The 27865-nt window shown below is 37.9% G+C and overlaps 1 protein-coding gene and 1 pseudogene across 1 annotated transcript in view; both read left to right on the top strand.

Moving 5' to 3' along the window:
- The window catches only part of GLG1 (golgi glycoprotein 1), a 109081-nt gene that overhangs the window by 35179 nt on the left and 46037 nt on the right, over nt 1-27865 (top strand). Inside the window, exons 2-4 of the mRNA XM_028534741.2 lie at nt 18563-18595; nt 20687-20773; nt 24868-25083. Of these exons, the coding sequence (XP_028390542.1) occupies nt 18563-18595; nt 20687-20773; nt 24868-25083 (336 nt within the window). The remainder of the gene's footprint in view (nt 1-18562; nt 18596-20686; nt 20774-24867; nt 25084-27865) is intronic.
- On the top strand, nt 1546-4452 carry LOC114488352 (annotated as a pseudogene).

Raw genomic sequence — 27865 nt, 5'->3', positions numbered from 1 at the left:
GTTTTTCAGAGAATTGCTGCCAGGCTTATTCCCAATCTTGACTTTTGTTTCTTTGTCTTATCTCAAAAACTGAGAACTGTTACACAATTGAGCCTTGAATTATAAAAGTACAATCTTTCTGAACCCTTAAAATTAAAAAATAAAGACCTTTCTTAATTTAGAAAATTTGTATGTTTTAAATTTGGGATTGATCGCATTTCATGGCCCAAAATTGCACATTTGATTTTTGGCACCTTCTGTCCTGCTTCTGCCAGTGAAAGCAGCACCATATGGTCTGACTGTTGTTACACTAGGAAACCCACACCCTTTGGAGACTGCGTGGCACAAAGCAGAGCCACTGCTTCCCATATGCTTAACCTTTTAAGTCAAAATATTGACCAAGATACATTAAGATTTTAGGACATCGCGGTATCCTATCAATTGAGTCTTACAGCTTTTTCCTACCAGCTTTAACAGTTAGCCACATTGTGAAAACACCTACTCAGAGCTTCATGGAAGCTCTCACCCAGCTTCATTAAGAAGCTTTTGAATGATTATTGCAAGAAAACAAAGTATGTACCTTTGATAATGCAATCAATAAGTATTTTAGTGTCCCTTAACTGCTGACGCCCCTCTACCACTGTGCCCTTTTTTTTCATTTATTTTTTTAGAGAGAGAGAAACATCAGTTTTTGTTGTCCCTCTTATTTATGCATTCATTGGTTAATTCTTATATGCGCCCTGACCAGGGATTGAACGTGCAACCTCGTGTATCAGTACAATGCTCCAACTGAGCTACCCAGCCAGGACTGCCCTCTCTGATTGGTAATAATCTCGTCCTCTCCTACTCACCCCACTCCCTTAACCAAATATCCTGAAGGACGATAGTTTGCAAATATTGATCCTAAGTGTTAGTATCGGAAGGTAGGCTGAAATTTGTGATGGAAAGAGTTTAGAATGTGACAAGTAAAAGGAACTAATCGCTGCTGTTTTTCTCTCACTTCTGTGTGTTTTGTCCTTTGTTAGAATAGATGTATTATGTTTTCCAAATAATACATCCGTTTTCCGAATAACCGACTCTGCCTGTTTTCGTTTAGTTCATTGTGACCCTCATCCAAATGTTTCTCAACCTTGTAAAATTACTGTGAAGACTTTCCAGTATAAAATTAGCTAATTCTCCTGAAAATAAAGGCACACCGGTGGGTTTTGTTTATGAGATACGTTAGCTTTTGTGGGGGAGGATGAAACTTTTCCTCTACCATTTTGGATTCTTTCACTTGGTCTAATAATCAAATAGACGTGAGACAAGCTTCAACGGAGCGGCGACTCGCCTAGCCACCTCTCTTTGCCCAGCATCGCATCTTCCGCTTTTTGGACCAGTAACCTAAAGAAAAAGTGTTTGGTTTTTTTTTTTTTTAACTGAAAATACTTTAAAACCTGGGAAAAAAAGAAGAAAGAAAGAAAAAGTGAATCCTCTTCAGAGGACCCAGGGGAAGTCACTTTTGCACGCTTGTGGCCTCCCTGCGCCTGCCTCCGAACTAAAGCATTTGGGGGTCTGTCGGTCTCCATGCATCAGTCCAGTGGTGAGCCGTGGTGGCCTCCACGCGCCTCTGCTGTGGCAGTGCAGCGCTCCACGTGGCAGTCCCACCCCTGCCTCACGCACCTGTCTCTGGGGCTCACCCAGTTGGCACTGACACATATTTTATCTTGCTTTTCCCCTGGCTGCTGTAATCTTAAACTGCCAGGAGCCCAAAGCCTGTGTTCATAGAGATATGTGGTCTGGGGGCCATGTGGACACCATTTGGTTGCTTCTTGAAGAATTTTTTTAATTTGAAGGGGGTCCCCATTTTAATTTTTTTTTTTAAATTTGGAGGTTCAGACCAGGCTAGCTGAAAATTGCAAACCCCAGGGAGGGCCATATTGCTTTTGAGAGCCTTTTGTCTATGGTCTTGCAGTTTTTTTGTTTTTTTGTAACCATGGAGAAAAATTTTTATTTTTTCCTAAACATCCTCCTATATTTCATTTTTAAATATATTGTATTGGTTATGCTATTATAGTTTGTCCCATTTTCCCCCCTTTATTCTCCTCTGCTCTGCAACCTCCCTCCTACCCACATTTCTCCCCTTAGCCTTGTACATGGGTCATACATGTAAGTTCTTTGGCTTCTCCATTTCCTATACTATTCTTAACCTCCCCCTATTTTGTACCTACCATTTATGCTGCTTATTCCCCATGTCTTTTTGCCCATTCTCCCTACTCCCTCTCCCTGCCAATAATCCTCCATGTGGTCTCCATTTCTGATTCTGTTCCAGTTCTAGTTATTTGCTTAGTTTGTTTTAATTTTCTTTTTTTTTAGGTTCAGTTGTTGATAGTTGTGAGTGTGTTGTCATTTTACTCTTCATAGTTTTGATCTTCTTTTTCTTAGATAAGTGCCTTTAACATTTCCTATAATACAGGCTTGGTGATGATGAACTCCTTTAATTTGACCTTATCTGAGAAGCACTTCATCTGCCCTTCCATTCTAAATGATAGCTTTGCTGGATAGAGCAGTCTTGGATGTAGGTCCTTGCCTTTCTTGACTTTGAATAGTTCTTTCCAGCCCCTTCTTGCCTGTAAGGTTTCTTTTTTTTTTTTTTCTTTTAATTTTTTTTAAATATTTTATTTATTTTTAGAGAGGGAAGGGGGAGAGAGAGAGGGAGAGAGAGAAAGAGAGAGGGAGAAAGAGAGAAAGAAACATCAATGTGCGGTTGCTGAAGGTTATGGCCTGCAACCCAGGCATGTACCCTGGCTGGGAATCGAACCTGGGACACTTGGGTTCCCAGCCCGCGCCCCATCCACTGAGCTACGCCAGTCAGGGCGCCTGTAAGGTTTCTTTTGAGAAGTCAGCTGATAGTCTTATGGGAACTCCTTTGTAGGTAACTCTCCTTTTCTCTTGTTCCTTTTAAGATTTTCTCCTTATCTTTCATAAGGAGAAATTCTTAAAAGAACAGGAAGTCAAGCTTAGAGCCAAAGCCAAGGAGTTCACCAGAGTGTGTATCAAAAACTTTGGGAAAGAGGTGGATGATGAGAGTCTGAAAGAACTGTTCATCCAGCCTGGTAAGACCCTGAGTGCCAAGGTCATGACAGATCCCAGTGGGAAATCCAAAGACTTCGGCTTTGTGAGTTACTAAAAATGTGAGAATTTTAACAAGGCTATGGAAAAGATGACTGGAAAAGAAATCAGTGGGAAAGTCATTTTTGTAGGCCGTGCACAGAATAAAGTAGGGTGGCAGGCTGAGTTAAAACGGAGATTTGAGCAGCTGAAACAAGAGAGTTCGTTGATTTCAGGGAGTAAATCTCTACATTAAGAACTTGGATGACACCATTCATAATGAGAATTTAAGGAAAGTGTTTTCTTTTTTGGATCCATCACCAGGGCTAAGGTAATGTTGGAGGATGGGGGATACAAAGAGTTGGCTTTGTTTGCTTCTCCTCTCCTAAAGAGGCAACCAAAGCAGTCACTGAGATGAATGGATGCACCATGGGCTCCAAGCCACTGTGTATCACCCTGGCCCCTTGGAAGGAAGAGGGAAAGGTTCTGCATACCTGACCAACCAGTATATGCAAGGAGTGGCTGGAATGAGAGCACTCCCTGCTGGTGCCATCTTAAATTAGTTCTAACCTGCAGCTGGTGGCTGCTTTGTGCCAGCAGTTCCACGGGCTCAGGGAAGACCTCTGTATTACATACCTAACAAGTTAGCACAGATGAGACCTAATCCAAGCTGGCAGTAAGGTTGGAGACCTCAGAGTTTCCAATGAATGCCAAGTGCTATATGCCAGCCTGAGCCTTGTCCAACTCTTTGACATCTGGATCCAACTGGTAATGCTCTCCTTGCCTGTCATACAGCCTCTGCAGGCACCCCAGCCTTCAACCCATGTGCAGGGACAAATGCTGGGAGAACTTTTGTTCCTGCTCATCCAAACCGTGCACTTGAACTTGGTCAGAAAGATTACGGGAATGCTGTTGGAGATTAACAATACTGCTACACATGCTAGAGTCCCCAGTCTCTGTGCTCCAAGGTGGATAAAGCTATGGCGGTTTTACAGGCACATCATGCCAAGAAAGAAGCTGCCCAGGAGGTGGGGCGCTATTGCTCTGCTACTTCTTAAACAGGGAAAAACCGATGTAAAAGCCAAATAATTCCTCATGGAATTCAGCTCAAGGTTTGAAGGCTTCCTGGCTTGCCCTATGGACCTCAACACTAAGAACCACAAATTGCAAATTTAATAGGTCATTTTTGTATCAAAAGGTCAATTATGAAGCACCTGGAATTTTTCAATTAACAGACTATATTCTCTGGATTCTGTTATGGCCCAGTGTCTCTTTCTTTTTCTATTGTGGCTTTTAATTCCCTCTCCCCCAGACATAGGTTTTATTGATGTATACAAGTCTCAAATTTCTCAATGAAGAAAAACAATCTTCGTTAAGAAAAAGAGATGTACCATATTTTTCAGATTATAAAACGCACCCCACGCCCCCAATTTGGGAGGAGTAGTGGTTGTTAATGCTGCTGTTGAGTTCTGTTTACATTTACATTGGTGAAATATTATGTTATTTATGTTATTAAATATTTTACCACATTTTTTGCTTCAAATTTTTTTTCCTATTTTCCTATAAAACCTAGGTGCATCTTATGGTCCAAAAAATACGGTAGTTGTCCTTGTAAGATAACTAGGCTTGAACTTCATCCAGGAGTTCTCTCTCGTTTTTCCTTCAGATCTAACTTATTGATGTTTATTTGTGATGAGCAATTTCTCCTGGGGGAGTTGGATTTAAATAAATAATGGTAATGAATTCTTTAGAATTGTGCAGAGGAACTCCAGGAGTGTGATTTTTTTTCCTTTAAAGATTTTATTTATTTGTTTTTAGAAGAGGGGAAGACAGGGGGAAAAAGAGGGAGAGAAATATCAATGTGGGAGAGAAACATGATCAGCCACCTCTCGCATTTCCCCAGCCAGGACCTGGCCTGCAACCCAGACATGTGCTGTGACCAGGAATCAACTGGTGACCTTTTGATTTGTTTTGCCAGATAATGCCCAACACACTGAGCCAACACTAGTCAGGGCCAGATATGTTACTCTTCATCATCCTTTTCTTCCCTGTCCTAGTTCTTTTTTCATCTGGAAACCAGAATAGTGGACTTAATTTCCTGAGGCTAATGCTTTTTTGACATCCTTTTTTGGTAATTTCTTGTCCTGTCAGCTGAAGTCATTGCACAGTTTTAGTCTTAGTTTAGGACTGTGTTAGATAATTAACGTTAAATTTTTATTATCTGAGAAATAGACCAGAAAGGAGAAATTGAGGAGAAACTATTTATTTCGTTGTGACCCCAGTGACTGACACTCTGCCTTTGGGAACCTAGAGATCAGGTAGAATTTCCTTCAGCCAAATAACAAATGTACATAGAATGCTGGTGCGTGTGCCCAGTGTTGTGGTAGCCCAACCTGCGATTGCTGCCCCCCCCCCCCAGGAACTTTCTTACATGTAATTTAAGAGGAAGAAAAATTTTGCCCAGAGACTGGAGTTCTTGTCATCAACCAAGAATTTATTTCATTAGGACACTAATATTTTCAGGAAGAATTTCAAGGTAGATATAACTTGGAGCCAAATTTATTTCAACAGAATTGTTTGTGCCATTACCAGCTCTGTGACTTCATGGTTGCACCAAATAAGAATTAATTAAGAACATAGATTTGAAATTCTTCCTCACTTTCAGATTGAATAAGGTGTCCCTTGGCAGATATTTTTAGAACGGTAGAGCTGCTAAAAGGCTTGCTGTGAGTCAGATTCTCATTCAGAAGCTGATATGGAATACCGACTTCTAGACTGGGTTTTTCATTCCGAGTTAATTATTTTTCTGTTCTGAAAACCCAGGCTTAAGCTGTCATCCACAGATTAAATAAATTATATATATCACAAGAATACAACTTTTGGCATCAGAGACAATGTAAATGATCCCTCTATTTGGAAGTGTATATTTTTCACAGATGTAAACTGTGGTAAGTTGGTAATTATGTTATTAGAATTGTCAAAGGGCTTCACAAAGGTTTGGTTCTAATTTTTTTGAGAAAGGTTTGAAAAAATGTGTTTTTCTCTTTTCACCATAGTTCAAATTCAAAGCATGCTAATGGCAAAGGATGGGAGAAATGATTGGCTTCTCCCCAGTCTTTGTGTGGGTTAACCGGTAGAATATGAATTGGAATTAACTAACAATTGCATACATAGTCTTACCCAGTAAGTTGCTTTCCTCATTATGCCCCCCCAAAATAGATAATTGTGAAAAAATTGGAATTTTGTCGTAAATGGAAACAGTAGCCTTAAGCCAATGCACAGATGCAAGACACTTTTGTTGTATCTGATCTATTTTGGTGGCAGTTATGTGAGCCCCTATGTACTTAATCTTCAGTTCTAAGGCGATGGTGATTAGTCATCTTTGGAAAAAAGAATTTGCCGTTTGTTTTTTTCTGGTTTTGTTTTTCTGGTACTTTTAGAGGGGATTATAATTATGTTAAATAAACTACTGGTGAAACAGAGAACAGGTTGAGGAGGTAACTTACATTTATAGGAATTGTTTTGTTTTTAATTGGGGTGCTACCTCCTCCAAGGGTGCAGGGGCACAACAACAAAAAGTACTATAAAAACTTAGGCATTTTTAATGGCCCCAAAATGAACTAATAAAAGGCACTTTAAACCAGGGAAGTCAACTTTCTTATACACTGATTCTTTGTTTTGAGGGCAGGGACAATTTTAGAGACTGGTTGAATAAATTACTTCGTTAAGACATGGATATTGAAATAATTTGTTCCATGTCAAGCCTTTTAGAAAGAAGTGTTAATATATTTCCTTCTCTTTCTTTTCAAACTTTACTAACTTGTTCTTAGGTCACATTTACCCCACATTATTTTATGTTTTAAAATGTGTATTTGGTAGTTTTTCAATAAAATTTAAAAATTAAAATTCTCATGGGGGGGTAAATGCAGACAACTGTACTTGAACAACAATAAAATAATTTTTAAAAAATTCTAGCTAAGGTTTTTTAGTAAGTTAATTAGATAAAATATCTTAAAATATCTCAGTTTGAGTTATATCCTAAATTTTTATTTTGAAAATCTGTTATGAATCACATAAATTGACTTGTGTAGGTGCTTCTGAATTTCTTCATGTTAATGGCATAGCTGGCCACCCATATTTATAGTGCTGTAAGAGTTCTCACCAGACGATGACTCGGGGCAGACATACACATGTGTACAGTACCTTTTACAACCTAACCGTGTAGATTAAATGTCTTCAAGTGTTGCATTTTGTGGACTTTATGTAGTATATATTACAGAGATTATCTCTCATAAAGGCTTGAAACTTTTCTTCTTGCATGCCGGGGTGAATATAAGGAACATAATTGACATAAACAAGAGTTAAGTTCCTACAGCACCTTATCAACCTTATAACAAAAGGACACTGAATGAAACAATGTTATTTAAGGACCTGTGGTATGGTCTTTTTGATGAAATTTCCTACAAAACATTTTATAAATGTTAGCCACTTAAGACTGAGTAACAACGCCACTCTTAGGGCATGGGCACGAGAACCTGCTTTACCCAGGCAACTGGGTAATGGAAAACAGGCCTTTTATCCCTGTACAGCTATGGGCCTGCCATGGCCGGGAGCCAAATTCGTAGACCTGTCCGGGATTGTTTCCCTTGAGGCTAACGGGGAATCTGGCCAAGCATTTGATAGAATGCTCGACCTGTTTCTTTCCCCCATAAATTAGGTAAAAATTCTTCTCACCAGCATCAAACTGGATAGATTTTTAGTTGACTTCTAGAGAGAAAAAAATGAATGCTAGGAGGTAACGTTTGGCTCCCTGCTGGTAGTAGGCTTTCATGAGGGTAATGTCATCCCAGAGAAGGTCACTTGTTCACATTGGGGAAATGAGGCAGAGGCTTTGCAAAGCCGTAAGTGGATTTCAGAACACTTGGCATTACCAAACAGCTCTACATTTCTTGAGTGTTGGTCAGTCCCAGATGGGAAAATGATGGAAAGGTTAACTGATCTCTATATGTGAAAAGAAATAATCCCTAAACATTTCTTTTCATGATGGCCTGCCTCCTACAGTTTATAGGCACCTCTGTTTCTAATTTATAATAGTAAAATAGGGAGGAAAATGGGGAAAGAATCCACAGTATTTCTTATAGTAGAGAAAATTGTATGTTTTTGTAAGATTTGTAAAACCATCATCCAGTGTGTGTCCATTAGCCATATGTAATGGTAAAGTTTTTATTCGGTAGTTAGATTACAGTGGTCCCTCATTATCCATGGCTTTGCTCTCCAAGGTTTCAGTTATCTGTGAATAGCTCTGGCCTGAAGATATTAAATAGAAAATTCCAGAAGTAAACAACTTCCAAACTTTAAGACACATGCCACTCTGAGTAGTGTGAGGAGGTCTTGTGCCGTCCCACATTGTCCTCCCAGATGTAAAAGCACCCCTTCCTTCAGCATAGCCACACTGCGTGTGCTTCTTCCCTGTAGTCTTCTTGGCTGTCGGATCAGCCGTGGTGGTGTTGCCGTGGTGGTTGTGTGTTAGTAACCCTTACTGTACTTAGTAACGGGCCTGAAGTGTAAGAGCAATGATGCTGGCACTTCAGGTATGCCACAGAGGAGCCACAAAGTGCTTCCTTAAAGTAAAACGTTGCGTGTAATACAGTAAGACATTTTGAGAGAGACCACATTCACATAACTTTAATTATAGTATATTATCATTGTTTTATGTTAAGGTATTATTGCTAATCTCTTAACTGTGCCCAATTTATAAAACCTTAGTGTGTGTGTGTGTGGAAAAAGCAGTGTGTATAGGGTTTTATACTATTCATGGTTTCAGGCATCCACTGGGGGTCTTGGAACATCCCCCCCATGGATAAGGATGGACTGCTGCACTATGTTTTTATTTGGTATTTCCTCCTTTGAGCACAGAAAATGATAAATTATATTAATTTTCAGTATTTCCATTTGGACAATTTAACTAGGTTTTAGAGTTTCCTTAAAAATAAGATGTAGTTTGATTTCTCAGAGTAAATTTTGGGGTATAACAGCTTCATGGATATGGATCATCTTTCATGAGGCAGGAGTTTCTCAGTCTGTTTTCTCCCCCCCCCCCCCCCTCGCGTTACTGAGTCCGGTAATTAGCCAAATTGCTATGTGTTCTCATATTTTCAGAACAGGGATACAACCTCCCTGAAGAAGAATGAATTAGTACTTGACAGAGCTGAAAGTCTTAGCAGTATTCATACGTTTGAGTAAGAATGCTGTCTAAACAAGAGCAGAACTATTTGCTAATTCCCACTCTTGCACGCCCTGCCCCCCATACACACATCTTTTTCGTTTTTAAGAATTAAAGTATATTGAGGGTATTTTCATTTTATGTTTAAATTTTATTTAATTTTAGAGAGAGGAAGAGAGAAACAGAAACATCGATTCATTATTCCACTTATGCACTCATTACTTGATTCTTGTGTGTACCCTGATTGGGGATCAAACCTGCAACTTTGGTATATTTGGGATGATGCTCTAACCAACTGAGCTACCTGGCCAGGGCAGAGGTTATTTTCACCTTAATGGTATAAGACAGGCAAGCCTTGACCTCACCATAGCTCCATCCCTGCCCTGCATTTATGTGAGACTATCTAAGAACCAGGAATAAATGGGCCCTAATTTGTGGAGGTCTTGCCTATCATCTTTTACCCCTTTAAAACATAGCACATTCCTATAGAAGTAACAGTAATTATTCTTGGCATTAAGTTTTTGGGCTGCTCCTCTGAGCTATGCCTAAAGTGGTGTCCCAGGAGGAATATGACAAGGACGGGAAGCCCCTCCACATCTACTACTATTTGTGCGGCCAGCTGGTCCTGGTGCTGGACTGTCAGAGAAATTGCTGTTGAGGCCCCGGCATTGGTTCTGTGCAATTGATGCTGCCAAACACACCCACAAGTTTTGTGACACAAAGGAGGCGGAGACTATTTTTGGAGCCCTGAAGGCACTGAACGGCAGTAGAGGAAGACGTGTGGACTGCCTCTCCTCTACCAGTCCCAGCAGGGGAATGCTCTTGTGCCCTTCATTGTGAACGGAGCAGTAGTCAAAGTTTGGTCAGGGTTTTGAGAAAATGAACATATAATATATACTCAGAAACAAGAGCCTCCTGGCCCTGGCTGGGTAGCTCACTTGGTTAGAGAATCATCTAGATACACCAAGGTTGTGGGTTCGATCTCTGGTCAGGGCACGTGTAAGAATCAACCAATGAATACATAAATAAGTGGAACATCAAATAGATGGTTTTTTTCTTTCTCTCTCTCTCTTTCCCTCTCTCTGAAATCAATAAATAAAATTTTAGAAAAGGAAACACGAGCCTCCTAAGAAGGTAATATGACTAAAAAGACCAAAGACATGGACAAGTTCCGCTCTGTCACCGTGTCTACTATTGGTGAAGAGAAGAGGACACTGAGGAATTGCTGACTTGTAAAAACAATGCCAGAGTGATTGAATAACAGCTGGAGCTCAAGGGCTTGAACAAAATGAGTCTGCAAGAGCTGGCTGAACTGGAAACCAAGAAAGCGAAGATGAAGGGGAGCTTGACTGAGCCCGTTCACATGATCAGGACCTTTTTTTGAACCCAGACCAGAGGCAAACATCTAGATTAAGAGGAAAAAGAACTTTTTCTTGACTACATGGACTGGCTTCTTTCTTTATGCCCCAGCAGAAGGCTTCACCACATTGCTTCCTGTTGGTTCTTCTGTATTCAGTGAGGTGTTTGAGTCCATCTGACCCTGCTTTCCAGAGATGGATTTTTAGAAACTATTCTGTTGTTAGGTCTTCTATATGATCTTTTGTCCATTTAGTGTAAACTTCCTCACCCTTTAGAAACTCTATGAACAGATCAGTACTACAGTGTCTCTGGTTTCTGAAGTACCTGTCCTTATTCCTCCTTCAAAGTTACTAGTATAAAGAAGACATAACTATACAGTGTTTCTTGGCTGTTACCCTTCCACCCACCTGGAAGCCCATAGGTAAATAACAGTAAATTTAATTACCACTCTCCACACTGTGTTTAGTTATAACATTAATTTGGGTGGTGGGAAACCATTATTGGACCAGTTTTAAGATTTTATTTAAACTTTGTAGTTATTCCACCACATATTAGAAGATGCCAAATATGTACTCATAAACCTGAGAATATTCACCATAGGGTGTCTCACCGTCTCACTCAAGCCCTGCCCTCTGCCCAAATGTGCCTTACCAACTCAGGGCCCCCTCTTGTCTTCCTCAGCAGACACACAGCATGACAGCGTCAAATTACAACTTCCTTTTAAGGCTCAACTCAAATATACCCTCCTCCATTAGGCTTTCTGGTTTCCTTTCTGTCATTCTGTTAGTGGGGGTGGTGTTACTTTTTCATCCTTTAAAATATCAGGCCCTCCCCCTGTCCCCACAAACTCCACATTTAGCTTTGAAGGTTAGGTCAGACTTGTGTTTTATCTCCTTAGCACACTAGTTTACTTGAGAGCTAGTATCTGTAATCTCTATCACATACCTTTTTAAAATCTGCTGGGCTCGTATAGTAAATCCTTTTTGAAGAGGTGGATGATGTTAAAGAATCATATAAAAGAACAGCTCCACAGTGAACCAGAACATCGTTGGAGGGCACAAAGCCTATGTTGATCACTGTCCTTTTGGAAAAGCAATACTTAGCAGCTACCCCTGGGTACAAATAAGAAAAATTAATTCTGAGCCCAGAATAAGGCACTAAAAGGAACTTAATTATGAATCTAAGAGTTAAGATTCAATTTATACTTGCTCAGGGAAAGTTTATCAAGACTAAAAGACTGGGTTTAGCTAACATTACTATGTTATATTGAGTTTGTTTTTCAGGTGTGCAGGAGGTGGGTGGTTTGGGCCAAGTTAATGATAAATGGATTGCTTATATAGTTTATTGGATTCTTAGTGAATAAACTCCCAGAAGAACTTACTGACTACTGCAGCAGAATGCCTCTAATCGGAAGGAGGCATCCGGTTGTTGCCCAGCCTTCGGATTTCTGCAAGTCCATTAAAGCACTGACACTATTGACTTTTTTTGTTTGTTTTCTCCCAGGTGATTAATAAACAGAGTCTGTTGTCACTTAATTTAGTACCAGGTGTGATCTGGTGGATAGTTCAACTTTAGTCGATGTAACTGTGTAGAATATTCCATATTTTAGACACAGTCCAATTCTCAAGCATTTTTGTTTCAGAAACTGGCACAACTTCCAAGTTAGTTTTGTGAATCCTTTAATATCTCCTTCCAGACTCATTAACTCAGCCTGTACACCTTGGGGAAATCATAGTTCCAGACTTGTGCTTTCTGTAAAAACCATCCTGTTAAATGAGTGTGATGGTTGAGCATTCAGACTCATGCTTTTCAGTTCTTTATTCTGAAACCTGTTTGCAGTGAATTTGACCAGCAGAGAATGATTAGGTTGAAGAAGGGAACCAAAATCATAATATGTAAATTACCAGCATTAAAAAGATGTGGAATTCAATAAATATTTCTCTTTATAGACTCAGAAAGGTAGAATCTCACCCATTTTAGATAAATGTTCTTAATCTTTTTTCTTTTTAAAAAATTTTTATTTATTTTGAGAAAGAGGGAGAAAGAGAAGGAGAGAAACATCAATGTGTGGTTGCCTCTGACACACCCCCTACTGGGGACCTGGCTCAAAGCCCAGGCATGTGCTCTGACTGGGAATCGAACCAGCGACCCTTTGGTTCACAGACCAGCACTCAATCCACTGAGCCACACCAGCGAGGGCAAATATTTCCTTGTCTTATGGATCTTTCCAAGATTATGACAGCTGTGGATTCTCTTGTCAGAAAAATGTACTCAACATACAAAAGTTTATATTTAGATTTAAGACATTCTCACTCCTTAGTATGTTCATGGATCCTAGGTGGAAGAAATCCCTTTTCTAGTCTAAAACTCATCCTCAGGGGTCTGGAGAATTGACCCATCCAAAATCACACTGCTTCTCTAGCTAACTACTTCTGTTCTTCCACCATTCTGTTTCTTTCCTTAAAGCCAGTTCTTAAAGGAAGGACTAGGGGTTTTAAGCCTTAAAATCAACTCTTTCAACTTTGGCTACCCAACTAGGAGATTAAAGTACAGTAATACCCAAAACATTTAAATCATTGATTTAGAAAAGCCAAATCAAGCAAAGTTTTTTATAACTTGCTGTGATTATTCAGGGGCTAATCCAAGATCCCTAGTTGATCTAATTTTTCCATCAGTTTCTTACCTGGGCTGCCTACATCTAAATTCATCATATATCTGTCAAACAAATCATTCTAGAGGAGTGATTTTCAACCTTTTCCATCTCATGACACATATAAACTAATTGCTAAAATTCCATGGCACTCTAAAAAAATATATGTTTTGTCCATCTGAAAAAAAATAGGAGTAATTTTTATTCAATCACACCAGGCTGCTATTGTATTTATTGCCTGTTGTCATTTTTTTATTTGACAGTCAGAGAGAAAAGACATCAGTGACCCCGACTACATAGTCAGGTATTGCACATTTACAAATGCCTGTGGCACACCGGTTGGAAATGGCTGCTCTAGAGCAGGAGCTCTGTTTGTTTATTCCATCTACCTTTCTTTTTCTTGTGCCTCCCAAAGGCCCCCCACCATCATCACTGTGCTGAACCTGACCTACCGAGCGTTTTGGAAGAGGTAGTGAGCTGACAGCATCACAATAAACCTGTGATGCCACTTACTATCATTATTTAAATCTAATTTTGTTGTCTCTTAGGACTGTACCTTTCATCACATTACTCAATTTCTCTGTATTTCAATGTCTTCATCTGTAAAATTGAACACATTACAGCTCATCATGTTGTAAGAAATAAAATACAGCACCTAGCTCAGTTAAGAGACTGCTTTCACTGTTTCCTGCTACACTCATCACATTCTTTATTGGAGTTAGGCAGGTGCCTCCAGATGCTCGGTGCTTATCTCCTTGGCAGTGTTACTGTTGTGTCATTTCTTCAGCGTCAGCTAAGTTTCTTCTCTATACAGTCACTGCTGTGTTGGGTTGGGGGGTTATATGTCATGCTCTCTTTCTTCTTCCTTGATTTATCATAGTTTATTGATACTAACATATGCAACTTTAGCAGTCTCTTCTACAAAATTTGATCATTAAATTAACAGAAAATTATTTATGAAGCTTTTAATAAACTTTTATCCTCCAAATTTTTTATTGTTAAAATGACAACCATTTTATTTCCAGTGAGGAAACACTTGATGTAAAGGACACTTCTTTTCAAAGTCAGACTTCATCTCCAGAGTGATAGAGAGCAGTTAAAATGTGACAAAGCTGAGCTAATTTGATGCTTCCACAGGCCAGGAGCCCTCACTTTGCCTTTGGTTTGAAGGGGTGGAAGTAGAAGTTCTAAACTGGTTAGAAGAAAAGTTTCAGCTCTTAATCCTCTATGTTGATTATGTTCTTATCATTTGAAAAAATTGTTAAGCATATCCCTAGTAGATATATAGTTATTTATAATATATTAACTATTCTAACATAAACATGATAAAAATTAAACTATAACTTAAAGGTGAGTTTTTGTTTTTGTTTGAAATTTCCTTTCTGAGCCCTGGGGGATCATCTAACTTATATCCTCTTTGGAAATCATTCTTCTGTCTAATTCTTTAGATCCAGCTCAAGTACATACTCCTGCTTAATGGCTTGATTGCTCAATTTTATCTCTAGAACTGGATTGTAAACTGCCCAAGGTTAAATCTGTCTGTCTTCTGTGTCCCACAGCGATGCTGAGTGCACTTTTGTATACATTATAATTTTTCAATACTGCATGTACTTGCTGGTTCATTTCTTGGAATTATTTCCAAGTATTGTTTCATTGATTGTGAACAAAAGGGAAAAAAACATTCCTAGCCTTATTCTACCTTAGCAATTGGGTTTTATTCCTCATATTATTATTATTGTAAGAGTAAAGATAATCAAGTCTGCCTTCACTTACAATTTTATGGAAATAGATATGCTGCATGTAATGAAGTGGTTTGATTGGGACATCATAGGACTGGTGTAGTCTGAGAACCACACCTGTGTCGGCACCCACATCTGGTTTTGTTTCTCGAGATTTCTGTCTTTTAGTGTCTTAAAAATGGCTGAATGGTATACTGTAACATTTTCTCTACAGTTAATTTGCGCTGGTATTATTGATGTTCCCACTGTTAGGGTATACTACTTCATGTTTTGTATTTTGCAGGTCTCTGTTCTGTTTTTCAGAACCAGTGATTTTAGCCATTGTGCTGCGGCAAATCAGTGTGCCACAAGAATTTTAAAAATAGCCCTGACCGGTGTGGCTCAGCCGGTTGGGTGTTGCCCTGCAAACCAAAAGGTGCTGGTTCCATTTCCGGTCAGAGCACATGCCTAGGTTGTAGACTAGGTTCTCAGTTGGGGGCATGGGAGAGGCAACTGACAAATGTTTCTCTCCATGTGTTTCTCCCTCCCTTTCTCTCTCTCTAAAAATAAATAAAATCTTTAAAAAAATCTTAAATGTTCCAATACCAAATTCTTTAAAAATTTTTTTGCCCTGGCTGGCGTAGCTCAGTGGATTGAGCACAGGCTGGGAACCAAAGTGTCCCAGGTTCGATTCCCAGCCAGGGTACATTCCTGGGTTGCAGGCCATAACCCCCAGCAACCGCACATTGATATTTCTCTCTCTCTCTCTCTATCTCCCTCCCTTCCCTCTCTAAAAAATAAATAAATAAATAAAATCTTAAAAAAAAATTTTAAAACATGCAATAATACATGGACACATTCTCAGGAGTGTGAGGATACAAGTTAAACCACCCAAGCACATTTAAAGTCTATGCTCCTGTTATGTCTGCTAAAATCCCATTAGCTAGTGCAAGTCCATGGCCTTGCCGAACATCAGTGGAGCAGGATGGATGTGTCCTCGGTCCAGGCAGTGGGCTGTGCAGAGTTACAGGGCAAAGGGTCTGGCTCTCAAATTCTATTAAAGAGTGAAAAACTGAGGGAAATCATTCAATCTACCACTCTTGGGAAGCAAGCATTAAAACAGTCATAAATTTGCTATAATAGGTCCCTTTCAACTCTAAACATGACAACACTTTTTCCCCAATGGGTAACTTACATCTTATTAACTATGTTATTTTGAAAATTCTCCAGTGCTCTGAATTTCTTTAAAGAGTAGCCCTTTAATCTAAAGTTATTGTTTAGCAGAAATGAGTATGAGTAGAAATAATAATGATGTTAATTACCTTCCATGCTTTGTTTAAGAACTAGAATTGCTGATTGATTGAAAAAATTAAGGGAGGGATTAAAGGGGTATAAGTTAGAAAACTGCCTGAACAAAAAGCATTCTTGATACTAGACTTTTAAGAGAGATAAATTATGCATTTGGAAGTGAAGTGTAGGGAACAGAGTTACTAGATTAACTCATAGTAGGAGGTTGATTTCTCAGATGCAGAAAAGCACCTCAGAAAATGCATTAAAATATCTTTCGTTACTTAGACAAGTAGGGAGAAAGTTCAGAAGTGCTATGTTATGATCTTACAATTACCTAGCAATCTGTTAAAGTCAGTTTTAATAAAATATTTGATTAATAAGTATGAAAATGAGTTTTTATATTAATATTGACGCCTACTAAGTCCTGCAGTGAAATCAAGTTTCCTGGAAACTTTTTCTTCTTGAAGTGATATTAGGTGTGGCTGCTCAGTTTGTTAATATTTACCAATTTCTTTCTTTACATTTTTTTTTAAAAAATTATTTGAGAGTGACATCAGTTTTATTGTTCCACTTAGTTATGCATTCATTGGTTGATTCTTGTTATGTGCCCCAACCAGGGATCAAACTCGCAACCTTGGTGTATCAGGATGACACTCTAACCAACTGAGCTATCTGGCCAGGGCTTACTATTTTCTTTTCTTTTTTCTAAATTTTATTTTAATTGTTGTTCAAGTACAGTTTTCTGTCTTTTACTCCCATCTCAGCCCATGCACCCAGCCCTTCTCACCTCCCTCCCATTTCCATCCCCCCTAGTTTTTGTCTATGTGTCCTTTATACTTGTTCCTGTAAACCCTTCCCCTTTTCCCCTGAAAGTCCCTCCCCTCTCCCCTCTGCACACTGTCAGTCTGTTCTCTATTTCAGTGTCTTTGGTTATATTTTGCTTGTTTGTTTGTTTTGTTGTTTAGATTCCTGTTAAAGGTGAGATCATATGGTATTTGTCTTTCACTGCCTGGCTTATTTTGCTTAGCATAATGCTTTCTAGTTACATCCATGCTGTCGTGAAGGGTAGGTGCTCCTTCTTTCTTTTATTTTCTTCTCTCTCTCTCTCTCTCTTTTAGAGATTTTATTTCTTTATTTTTCGAGAGAGGGGAAGGGAAGGAGAAAAAGAGGGAATGAAACATCAAAGTGTGGTTGTCTCTCACACCCCTCTACGGAGGACCTGGCCCGCAACCCAGGCATGTGCGCTGACTGGGAATTGAACCGGTGGTGCTTCGGTTTGCAGGCCCACGCTCAATCCACTGAGCTACACCAGCCAGGGCACTATTTTCTTTATTGTCTTTTTCTTATCCTTAAATAGAAAGAATCTTTTATTTTGAAAATGATACTTTTCACAACCTACGCTGGTAATATTTCATGGAAGGCACACAGAATTGACTTTGAACAGGTTGGGATGCTATGGAAACTCAAAGGAAATGGTACTTTATTGTGATGTGTATTATTATAATTGTATCTCCTTTAAGTTTACAAACAAGGGAACTAAAGGAAATGTATATTGCAAAGCTATGCAATATTAGGCATAACCTAGTCTACCTTTTTTGTCATCGGAATTCAAAGTGTATTTTATCTCTGGTACAGGTACCTTGTTTTATAAAACAAATGTATTCATGGGAAAATATGAATATATGTATATATTGCTGGTTTTCTAAATTTTATATTTTTAATTATAGACTTGCAAGATTAGAGACTCATAGAAGTTACAAACATAGTACATAGAAGTTCTGTGTACATATTACCTACCTTCCCAAAATGGTGACAGGAGACTAATTTTTAAATTATTGATGGACCTTTTTGCCCTTTTTAATAATCCCATTTTTTTCTTTAGATTTCTAACTTTCTTTAAAGAAAGGACACCCTTATTTTACCTGATGCTCTTTATCTTTCAGAATTATGAAGTGTCGTGTAAAGATCCTCTTGTCCCTTTTGCATTAGCTCCAGTATAACTGAGTGCTTCTGCATTTTCCCCTTCTCCAGACTGTACTGTTGATTGGGAAAGGATTGCATCTCATCTGCTTTCCTGTCGTATTTCTCCCCAGCAATCTAAAAGATATATGAGCCCCACTTTACTCCTTGTATTGAAGAAACATATTTAGTTGAATATTCAGATTTCTTGTTTTGAGTTTATTTTGGTGCTGTTTGAAAACTTGAGATTTGAGATTTTTTAAGCACCCTCTCATTTTTTTTCTTTCCTTTTAGCCTGAAAATGAAATTTCTTCAGATTGTAATCATGTAAGTATGACTTTTTCATAATTCACCATATGTGCTTTCGATATATGACGACAAGTTTTGGGATGCTTTTCCTGTTGTTCTGGGAAGTGTTATATTTTGTGAAATTCTCTTAATCTTAAAAAGAGAATGATAAATCCTGTATAAGGGCCATGGTAAATTTACAAATATCCCTCCACTGTAGAAACCAGCAGGTTCTGTCAAATAATATTTGTAATAATAATAATAATAATATCGCTGTACTTTAGCTTAAATTTTCCTTTAGCTACCACATGAAATAATTGTTTCTGTGCTTATCAAGTTTACAATTTAGATTTCTCTATTTTAAGGTGGTTTTATTTAGTCAAAGTCATTTAGTAGTTGCAGAAGTGACTGACTAATAGATTCCTCAAAATCTAAAATATTTACTTTCTGGCCCTTTGCAGAAAAAGTTTGCTGAATTCTGCTCTGGCTAAAAACAGGAATATAAATAAGAAAAATTTATTTATAAAGCCCTCATCTTAAAATGCATATGTGCTTTGGTCCAGCATTTCTTACTTAGAATTTATGTGTAATTTTACTTAAAAGAATGGATTAAAATGTGTCTATAAAAGGATATTTGCTATGGCATTATTTATAAAGCAAAAAAAAATTAGGGAAAAACTTCAAAATTCGTCAGTTGAATCAATTTGGCAGAGGGGAAGCTCAAAAAGAAGCTTATCTGTGCCTTACAACCCCAAGGACTAGAGAATAGGAAGGATATGAAAGGAAAATAGGGACAATAGTATACAGAAAAGGGGACAGTTGGTGTCACAGAAAAGAGAAGATTAGGACACAGACACAAAGGGAAGAACGTGTGAAGATACAAAGAGAAGATGCCCACCTACAAGGAAAGGAGAGAGGCCTCAGAAAAAAATCCGTACTGTCAACACCTTGACCTCAGACTTCTGGCCTCCAAAATTATGAGCAAGTAAATTTCTTTAAGAAATTTGTGATATTTTGTTATAACAGCCCTAACAGTCTGATATGTGGGTTGGCATTATAATTTTTCCTGTAATGGAACAAATTTTAAAAATTGAATAACTTCACACATAGTAGGAAGTTCAGGGATGAATTAATGTCATTAAATAAGAGATAAGATAGTTATGAACAATTTTTTTGGCCAATGAAATTGAAAATGTTGATGCAGTGGACAAATTCCTAGAAAAACGAACTTACCAAAACTAACATAAGACATTGAAAATCCGAATGTTTATTTTTAAAATTGAATCTGTAAATAAAAATCTCCCCAATAAAGAAACCTCCAAGGCTAAATGGATTTATTGAAATCCAAAAAGTTACAGAAGAATAACAACAGTCTTTCAGAGAATAAAAACGGGAAACATTCTCCTGTTCATTACGGGGCTGATGTAACCTCACTGTCTCCTAGCAAGGATGTAACAAGAAAGGAAACACTGGCCAGTGTCACTCATGAACCATAGATGAAAAAATGCTAAGCAAATTAGTAGCAAATTGAATCCTGTAAAATATAAGAAGGGAAATACATCAAGACAGCATTGGTTTTACTCCAGAATTGAAGTTAAATTTAATATTTGAAAAATTAATCTCATTGAAGAAGAAAAATCATGTTATCTCAATAGACACATTAAAAAGCATTTGATTAAATTCAGTACTCGCTTTTCTGCGCTTTAATTATGGTGAATTTCTGACATGCATAATTAGAACTTTTGGGTTAGGCTTTTTGGTTTAAGCAGAATTTAGCTTCTACTACCTATGAATATTTTCTCTGAAAACTTCATCAGGGATTTGGTGTTTAATTTTTTTCTTGGCATTAAAAAAATTACCCTTACATAAAAAAAAGAAAAAAAGGGTATCTGAATGGTAGTGTTTGTTTTGTCTGTACCTTTTTTCCTTTTGCCTATAAATTCAATGATATTTTGTTTTCCTTTTCTGTTCATTAACTGAAATGTGAGTATGCTTTGTCTGACTCTGTATGATGAACTATCATCATTTATTGGTGTCATAATTTATTATAAATCACTTACATTTATCATAGTTGATGGTGTCATACGATTCGAACTGAAGTTTATTTGTTTGTTTCTTTCTTATACCTAGTTGTTGTGGAATTATAAGCTGAACCTAACTAAAGATCCGAAATTTGAATCTGTGGCCAGAGAAGTTTGCAAATCTACCTTATCAGAGGTAAGTTGTAAAAGAATTTTGTGGGTATTTAATGAAATTGAAGAGAACATTACATCTGTTTACCTGACCAGTTATTCAGGGAGGAATGACTCATTCATTTACTTTACTTTTCTTGGAATTCACATCTGTGTTGGTTGAGAGACAGGCCCAGCGCAGTGCAATTAGACTTCTCTTTGTTCACGTTCACCTGCACTTGCAATAGGATGCTGTTGACTCAGACAAGCTGGTAACCAGGCTCTGTGGGAACCCAGAGAATATATACCTGCTCCTGTCGTCAGCACTCCCCTCGCACATGTCACAGTCTGCTTATGTCTGAGGCATACGGAAATGGTTTCCCCAGGAGGCTTGTAACTGTTTCTGAATATTTTGACTGGACAGTTGGATCAGTTGAACCACAGGGGAATATGCTTCAGATAGGAATTAGTATTAAAAAGGAGTATAAAAAGATTGTATAGATTGTTATAAGTGGATGTTGAATATAAAGACAGAAATAAGTAATGAAAATGTGTAGCATTGTATAGATACTAATTGGGGAAATTTTTCAATCATTTCTCTTGGCTTAGTGTAGAATACTGTATTTTTCAGACTGTAAGACCCCACCCCCACCCATTTGGGAGGAATAATGGTTTCTAATGCTGCTGTTGAGTTCTGTTTACATTTGCATTGGTGAAATATTATGTTATTTATGTTATTAAATACTTTACCCCTTTTTTGCTTCAAAGATTTTTTCCCCTATTTTTCTCTAAAACCTAGGTGCATCTTATGGTCTGAAAAATATGGTGACTAATGTTAGTGAAAATTGTGGTATTGAAATTTTTATTGTATTTTATTTTATTTTTTGCTATCAGTGATAGAAATTCCAGGAAGACAGATTTCTGTATATTGAAGTATAAGAATCACAAAGCACACAGTTGCTATTTTTCCACCTCAAAGTTAATAATCGTAGATCCTGCAACATGTAGATCTGTCCTCAAACTACCCTATTTGATGACTTAAGTTGGGATCATTTTCTCATTTTCTCCTGAGCTCTTAAGGAAGGTCCTGCTCCAGCCAGATAAGCCCTCAGCTTGTGATCCTCGCGGAAGTCGTTATGGGATCCTGTAGAACTTGTTTCTTCCTCAAGCCTTCTGATCTTGGATCAGATACATTTTATTCTTTTCTTTTTTTAATCCTTACCAGAGGACATGTTTATTGATTTTTATAGAGGAAGAGGGAGGAAGGGAGAGAGAAAAACATGGACCCATTCCCTCTTGTATGCACCCTGACCAGGATTAAACCCTCAACCTAGGTATGTGCCCTGACTCGGAATAGAAGCCACAACCTTTTGGTGCATGAATGATGCTCCAACCAACTGAGCCACCCAGCCAGGGCTGTTTTATTCTTTTATAGGAATGACTCTTCTTCCTATTACCCTTGGGCTTCAGAATAGAATAGTATATCTTTGAAACAGTGCTCTTTAGCTTCTAGTTCCAGTATTCTCCTCAAACTCCCTTGGCTAGCCATATGACTAGCTACACATACCAGTTTCATTGCCATGTGGGAATTTAGCTCAGAGTATACGCAGATTTATCTGAATGATTTCACTCTTTGCTTATTTTATTTATATATATTTTATATACACATATAAAATATATTTCAGACACCATGTATAGGGTATCAAAGGTTTTAAAGGAATGAAGATAGATACATTGGGAATGACATACACAAACACACACTGACTTCCTTATAATGCATATGTAATGACGGCCGCCTCGTAACATTTTGGAGTGTTGTGATTCTGTAAAAGATTCAAGTAATAAGGGCATTTCTCCCTTCCTAGAAGGATATTATACAGGAGTCAGGAAAATTAAATATCAGGAAAAATATAGTTGTAAACTAAGTATTTTATTCTACATCTCCCTCCTATCTTCTTTCCTGATTTTGGAATCCTACTTCCAAGGAGAAAAACAGCAACGCACGAATACCTGCAAACTGCAAGCCAAACTTTTTATGTGCTCTCCATGATTGAACCAAATACTGCCAGCTCCTCTCCTGTCCTCATGTCAGAAATGGAGTGGATCTGCCCCCTGCCACTTCAGAGTTTACTCCTATTCATAAATATGTTGATGATTTAATGCTGTTTTTTGCTATTAATCTTGGAATTTTTTTTTCATAGTAAACTTCTGTCCAATAGAAAGGTTGAAGAAAAGCATAAACTTCTAATTCAAACACTATACAGCCTATTATAATGGGTGGTGAACTAAAATACAAATAGATACTACATTTCTGTGTTTCAGTAAAATCTCAAAGTGATTAGAAGTAAATATACATTCCATTTCTTATTGGGGCTCCAGTTTAACTTGTAGTCTTGTGTTTTCTTCAGATTTTTAAACTGCCAATTCTCCAGTATTAGACTCTATCTGAAAATTTCTACTTCATTAAATTTTCAAACCCACGTGTCTGCCAAGTGCTAAAATTTTCAAGGAGTTATTTCTCCTTTTACTTTTTGAACTGGATTCTGTTTTATTCAAAAAAAAATCCTCCTCTTGGGAATAATATTCATGGCCAACTTTTTAGCCATCACAAAAAAAAGAGATCAAGGTTAGGCTGAAAGAATTGCATTCATCTTGACTGTTGAAGATCCATGCCTCTTGAAGCCAGTGTGAGACTATTTACTTAAATTCCAAAGTTTGCTTCTTTAAAAGTAAACACAGTTTTCTGTCTTGAACGGAGTCTTTGACTTGGTCTGGAGTTAAACATGAAGAGACCCAGCGGCCTAGAGTGTAATGTGTGGTGCGTCCTTCACGCAGCATCTCTTGGGAAAGAGGTTGTATTTGTTTTGCCCTATGTACACATTTGTGTTAAGTGATGTGATAGTGGAGAACGGTCTCCATTGGTTTAAAAAAAGAAGAGGAAACAGTAAAACCAAAAAATTCCCTTCTCATTTATATTCAGAATGAACATTTATATTTGGTTCCTTTCTCTTCTCAAAATTGCTATTTTTGTTTTTAATTTCTCCAAATGCAATAATAGGCTTTTTCCAAACAACCTTCTTTGCATTGTAATCCAAGCTTGTAACCCTGTAAGTAGATTTGAATTTCAGCATTTTGGGTTAATTTGCTTCATTAGCACTTGTAGTTTGATACACACTTCGCAGGACCACTAACCATGTGAAATCACTGTGTGCTTGATCCACTAGATCTTATGTTGAAACCACACAAATTAGATTTGCAGTGGCCTTCCCCCTCGCAAACTTCTTGCCAGACTGCACTGAACATTACTTTAAACATGATTCTGTTCCAGACCACAGTGGTGAAGCTGAGATTTTACTAAGCTCAAAAACACATGTCCATATTTATAGTTAATTCAGAACACATTAATGTCATGTCAAGAAGTAATATTATGCCTTTTCTCCCTCCTCCCTCCCCTTGGCCCTTAGGTTTACTTAACAATAGTTTGTTGTGTAGCTGGGCTTGCAACCTGACTTCAGTTCTGCACCTGTTTTCCAGACCTGTTCTCTAGATTAATCTCCTCGCTGTCCATTGCATTCTTTGCATACATAAAGGAATTTCTCAGTAGAACCATTTTGAATGTTAAAAGCTCTCTTTAGTTATATTTCAATAAAGCTGAAAGTTTTACCACCTCTTTTTACTTCATTTGGACATGAGTTCTATCTAGCGTGCATGCGTGTGCGTGTGTATGTTTGTATGTATTTTCTTGCAAAACACATTAATCGGGTATTTCCTAGAGAGCATAACAAGCTGAGTAGGCTAGACACACTATGAACATGAATATATCAAACGTTCTTTTGTAAAAGTTGTTTGATGTGAGCCTTGACTGGTGTGGCTCGGTTGAGCATCATCCTGCAAAGAGAAAGGTCGCTGGTTCGATTCCTAGTCAGGGCACATGCCTAGATTGTGGGTTTGGTCCCCAGTTGGGGGTGTACCAGAGGCAACTGATAAATGGATGTTTCTCTCTCACATCAATATTTCTTCCTGTGTCTTCCTTCCCCTCTTACCCTCTCTCTAAAAATAAATAAAAATAAAATCTTTTTAAAAAGTTGTTTGATGTGAGAATAGAATACTTTTGTAAGACAGTCACTTTGTTTTGAGCAGATTAAAGAATGTGCTGATGAACCAGTAGGAAAAGGTTATTTGGTTTCCTGCTTGGTGGATCACCGAGGCAACATCACTGAGTACCAGTGTCACCAGTACATCACCAAGATGACAGCCATCATTTTCAGTGATTACCGTCTCATCTGTGGCTTCATGGATGACTGCAAAAATGACATCAACCTTCTGAAATGTGGCAGCATTCGGCTTGGAGAAAAGGTAGGTACTGCACTGGCTTTACCAAAGGGGTCTTACGAACTTGATAAATGGAAAGCATTGTATAACTGGCATGGAAAAAATTTAGGGCTGCAGGTAGCCTTAAAGTTGAAGTCCCAAGATCTAAGACTAGTTGAATTTCATCTGTTTGTGACAAAATATTCCAAAGGTATGGAGAAGTAGAGGAATTAATACCTGCTATGAGTAGTATCTTCAAAATACTAAACCACTTGCTGGTTACCTATAACATTCTCTGGCAAAATGTGTTGTCTTATGGGAATAGTAGTTGGGTTAGGAGAGACTTGAGTTGTCAAAACTTTGTCTGCATGTACCTCACTGTTGCCATAAAAAAAAAATCACTCAGCACACCAGTACAAAAGAAGATATTGAAATATTAGAAAATTTTAAGTTATGTGAAAGGACTTCTTTCTAGTTTGTCAGAAGAAATGTGATCTATTACCTTCATCTCAGAAGAATTAGTTTTAATAAAGACAGGGAAGAAAATAACTACCTACCTACTAGTTTCTTCTTCCTTTATTATATTTGATCTTACTTTTTTCCTTAATGTCTGTTGTCTAGAAGGTCATAATGGAGGTTTAACCAGGTTTATTCTGAATTTGTTTGCTCAGAAAAAATGAAAGAAACTCCTGAGAAGTAATAGGTGCCAGTAGGAGAAATAGTCCAGGGCATGCGTATGGCATTAGCTCTTAGTTGCCACTGTTCATCAGTCTGCTGTTTAGGAAATGTGAAGAAGAATAAAATCCGCTTGTCTCCTTGTTCCTATTTATTCTTTGTACCATGCTTTGCAGTTTTCCCTCCCGGAGGAAAGAGAGCATGATACTGTGTGCCAGAACTGCAGGCTTCACACACCGGTTCCATTGAAGGTTTTAGTTCTGGTTATTGTCTGGCTGTCACCAAGTACCCTTTCCTTCGCACCAGCACAGGGCTCTGGCTCTTTCATAGGGCACCTCTGGGTCTATCTTGAGAGCATTATGAACTTGGCATACAGCTTTCAGGCAGCTAAATAAAGACCCATTTTAATAAAGAAGGCAGGTTTTTTTCCCCCTTCCCAGCAGATTCTAGAAATGGCACAAAAACACTTAAGTCGCCCTGATAATTCAGGAAGCGCCTCTAGTTTATTTAGGGTATTGGAGATTATATTCAATTCTAATCCTCACTCTTTTTTAAATCTTCACATGAGTGTACCAGACATACTTTCCAAAAATCAGTGATGACACTCTTTCATAGTTGTAATAAGTGGTCCATGCTGTAGATTCACCTCTTTGTAGTAGTTCTTCCCTAATGACTGCCAAGATAATCTCTAGTTAGCTTCTCACCCGCAATCTGAATTGTCAGTATAAAACCTGCTTTCAGTAGCATGTAAGAGTTTAGTCTACAGTGACCGAAATGATTGCAGAAAATAGTAGACCCAGAGCCCAAAGACATGACAATGAGGGTTTTCACCTTTGTTAAAGTAACAAAAGATGTTTCCATGGATCATCAACATGCATATTTTGCTCATTTTTATCTTTTACTATACCTGCGGTTAGGTGAATTTCTGTTGATACCAGGCACTCCAACTTTGGCATCAAAGGCTTTCTTGTATTTTGGGCACAGTAACATGACTCATGCCTGCACTTCTGAAAGCATGTTCCTTCCTATATAATCCACTCTGTTGCTACAGCCAGTTTTAAAAATGAGGAAGCATGTCCTCAGCCCTTCTTTGCCTTTTCTAACTGTAGTTTACTTCTCTGTAGCTAGTCATTTAGATACGAAAATTATCCTGGAAAATAATGAGTCAGCTCCTGACCACAGAAGAGAACAGGCTCATCAATTTCAAATTTGTTGCCACTGAAGCTTGCAAACTCCTCTTTGGCTTTGAATGGACTCAGTTCAAAGGTCAGAGGAGAAAGGGTCATGGTTAAAACCTGTTTGTACTCTCCTCTGTATGAGCATATAAATGTTATGATTTCAAAACCATGATGATTTTTTCCAAAATGTTACTATATATAAAACATAGAACCAAAGACTATATATTAATAAGATCTTTAGAATTTTCTAAATAAATATTGTTAAAGTGAAGATCTCCAAAAGTAAAAGTGTAAATGATGTACATCATCTGAAGAGAAAATAGAATGTGGCATGCAGTATAGGAGCTTACTATGGACATGAGCCATATTATTACTACTTTTATACTTTTCACTTAGTAATTACATCACTTTATCATTGCCCACTTTTAACCAACTACTTTGAATACTTCAGATATTCTTTTTCTTTTTATGTAGTGATACAGATCACAGAAGATACCAAAAACATTGAAATAGAGAATTTATAGCAGAGGCGAAAACTGAGTTCTTGCCTGCCTTTTTGAGATTGGTTTAGTGTTATCCCTTTCTATTCTTAAAAGTGTGGGGGTGGGGGGCAGGGACATAGTATATAGGAGAGAAAAATACATTACTTATCAAACTGCTAAAAATTGATCAGGACACTAGGAGTAATTTTAAGACAGATGTCTGTCTCACCGTAGTGGAATTTTAAAAATTCATGGTAAGTCCACTTACAGGATTGTTTATTTATATGTCAAGCCTCTGTATTAATAACGTAATGTTTTTTAAGCTAAGTCATTTTATTTTCTTGTAGATAATGTGCTGGTGTATAGTTCACTTCCTTGCTTTTGTATATATTCAGTAATTAGCCATGCAGTTTTCTTTGTCAGATATTTGCATGCACTATATAACTCAAATGGGCTGAAATAAAAAGCTCAGAGACTCTGGGGAACTGAGAA

The sequence above is a fragment of the Phyllostomus discolor genome, chromosome 12 (assembly GCF_004126475.2).
Source record: "Phyllostomus discolor isolate MPI-MPIP mPhyDis1 chromosome 12, mPhyDis1.pri.v3, whole genome shotgun sequence".
NCBI lineage: Eukaryota > Metazoa > Chordata > Mammalia > Chiroptera > Phyllostomidae > Phyllostomus > Phyllostomus discolor.
Note: the sequence above shows the minus strand (reverse complement) of the source record. Positions and strands in the feature narration are given on the sequence as shown.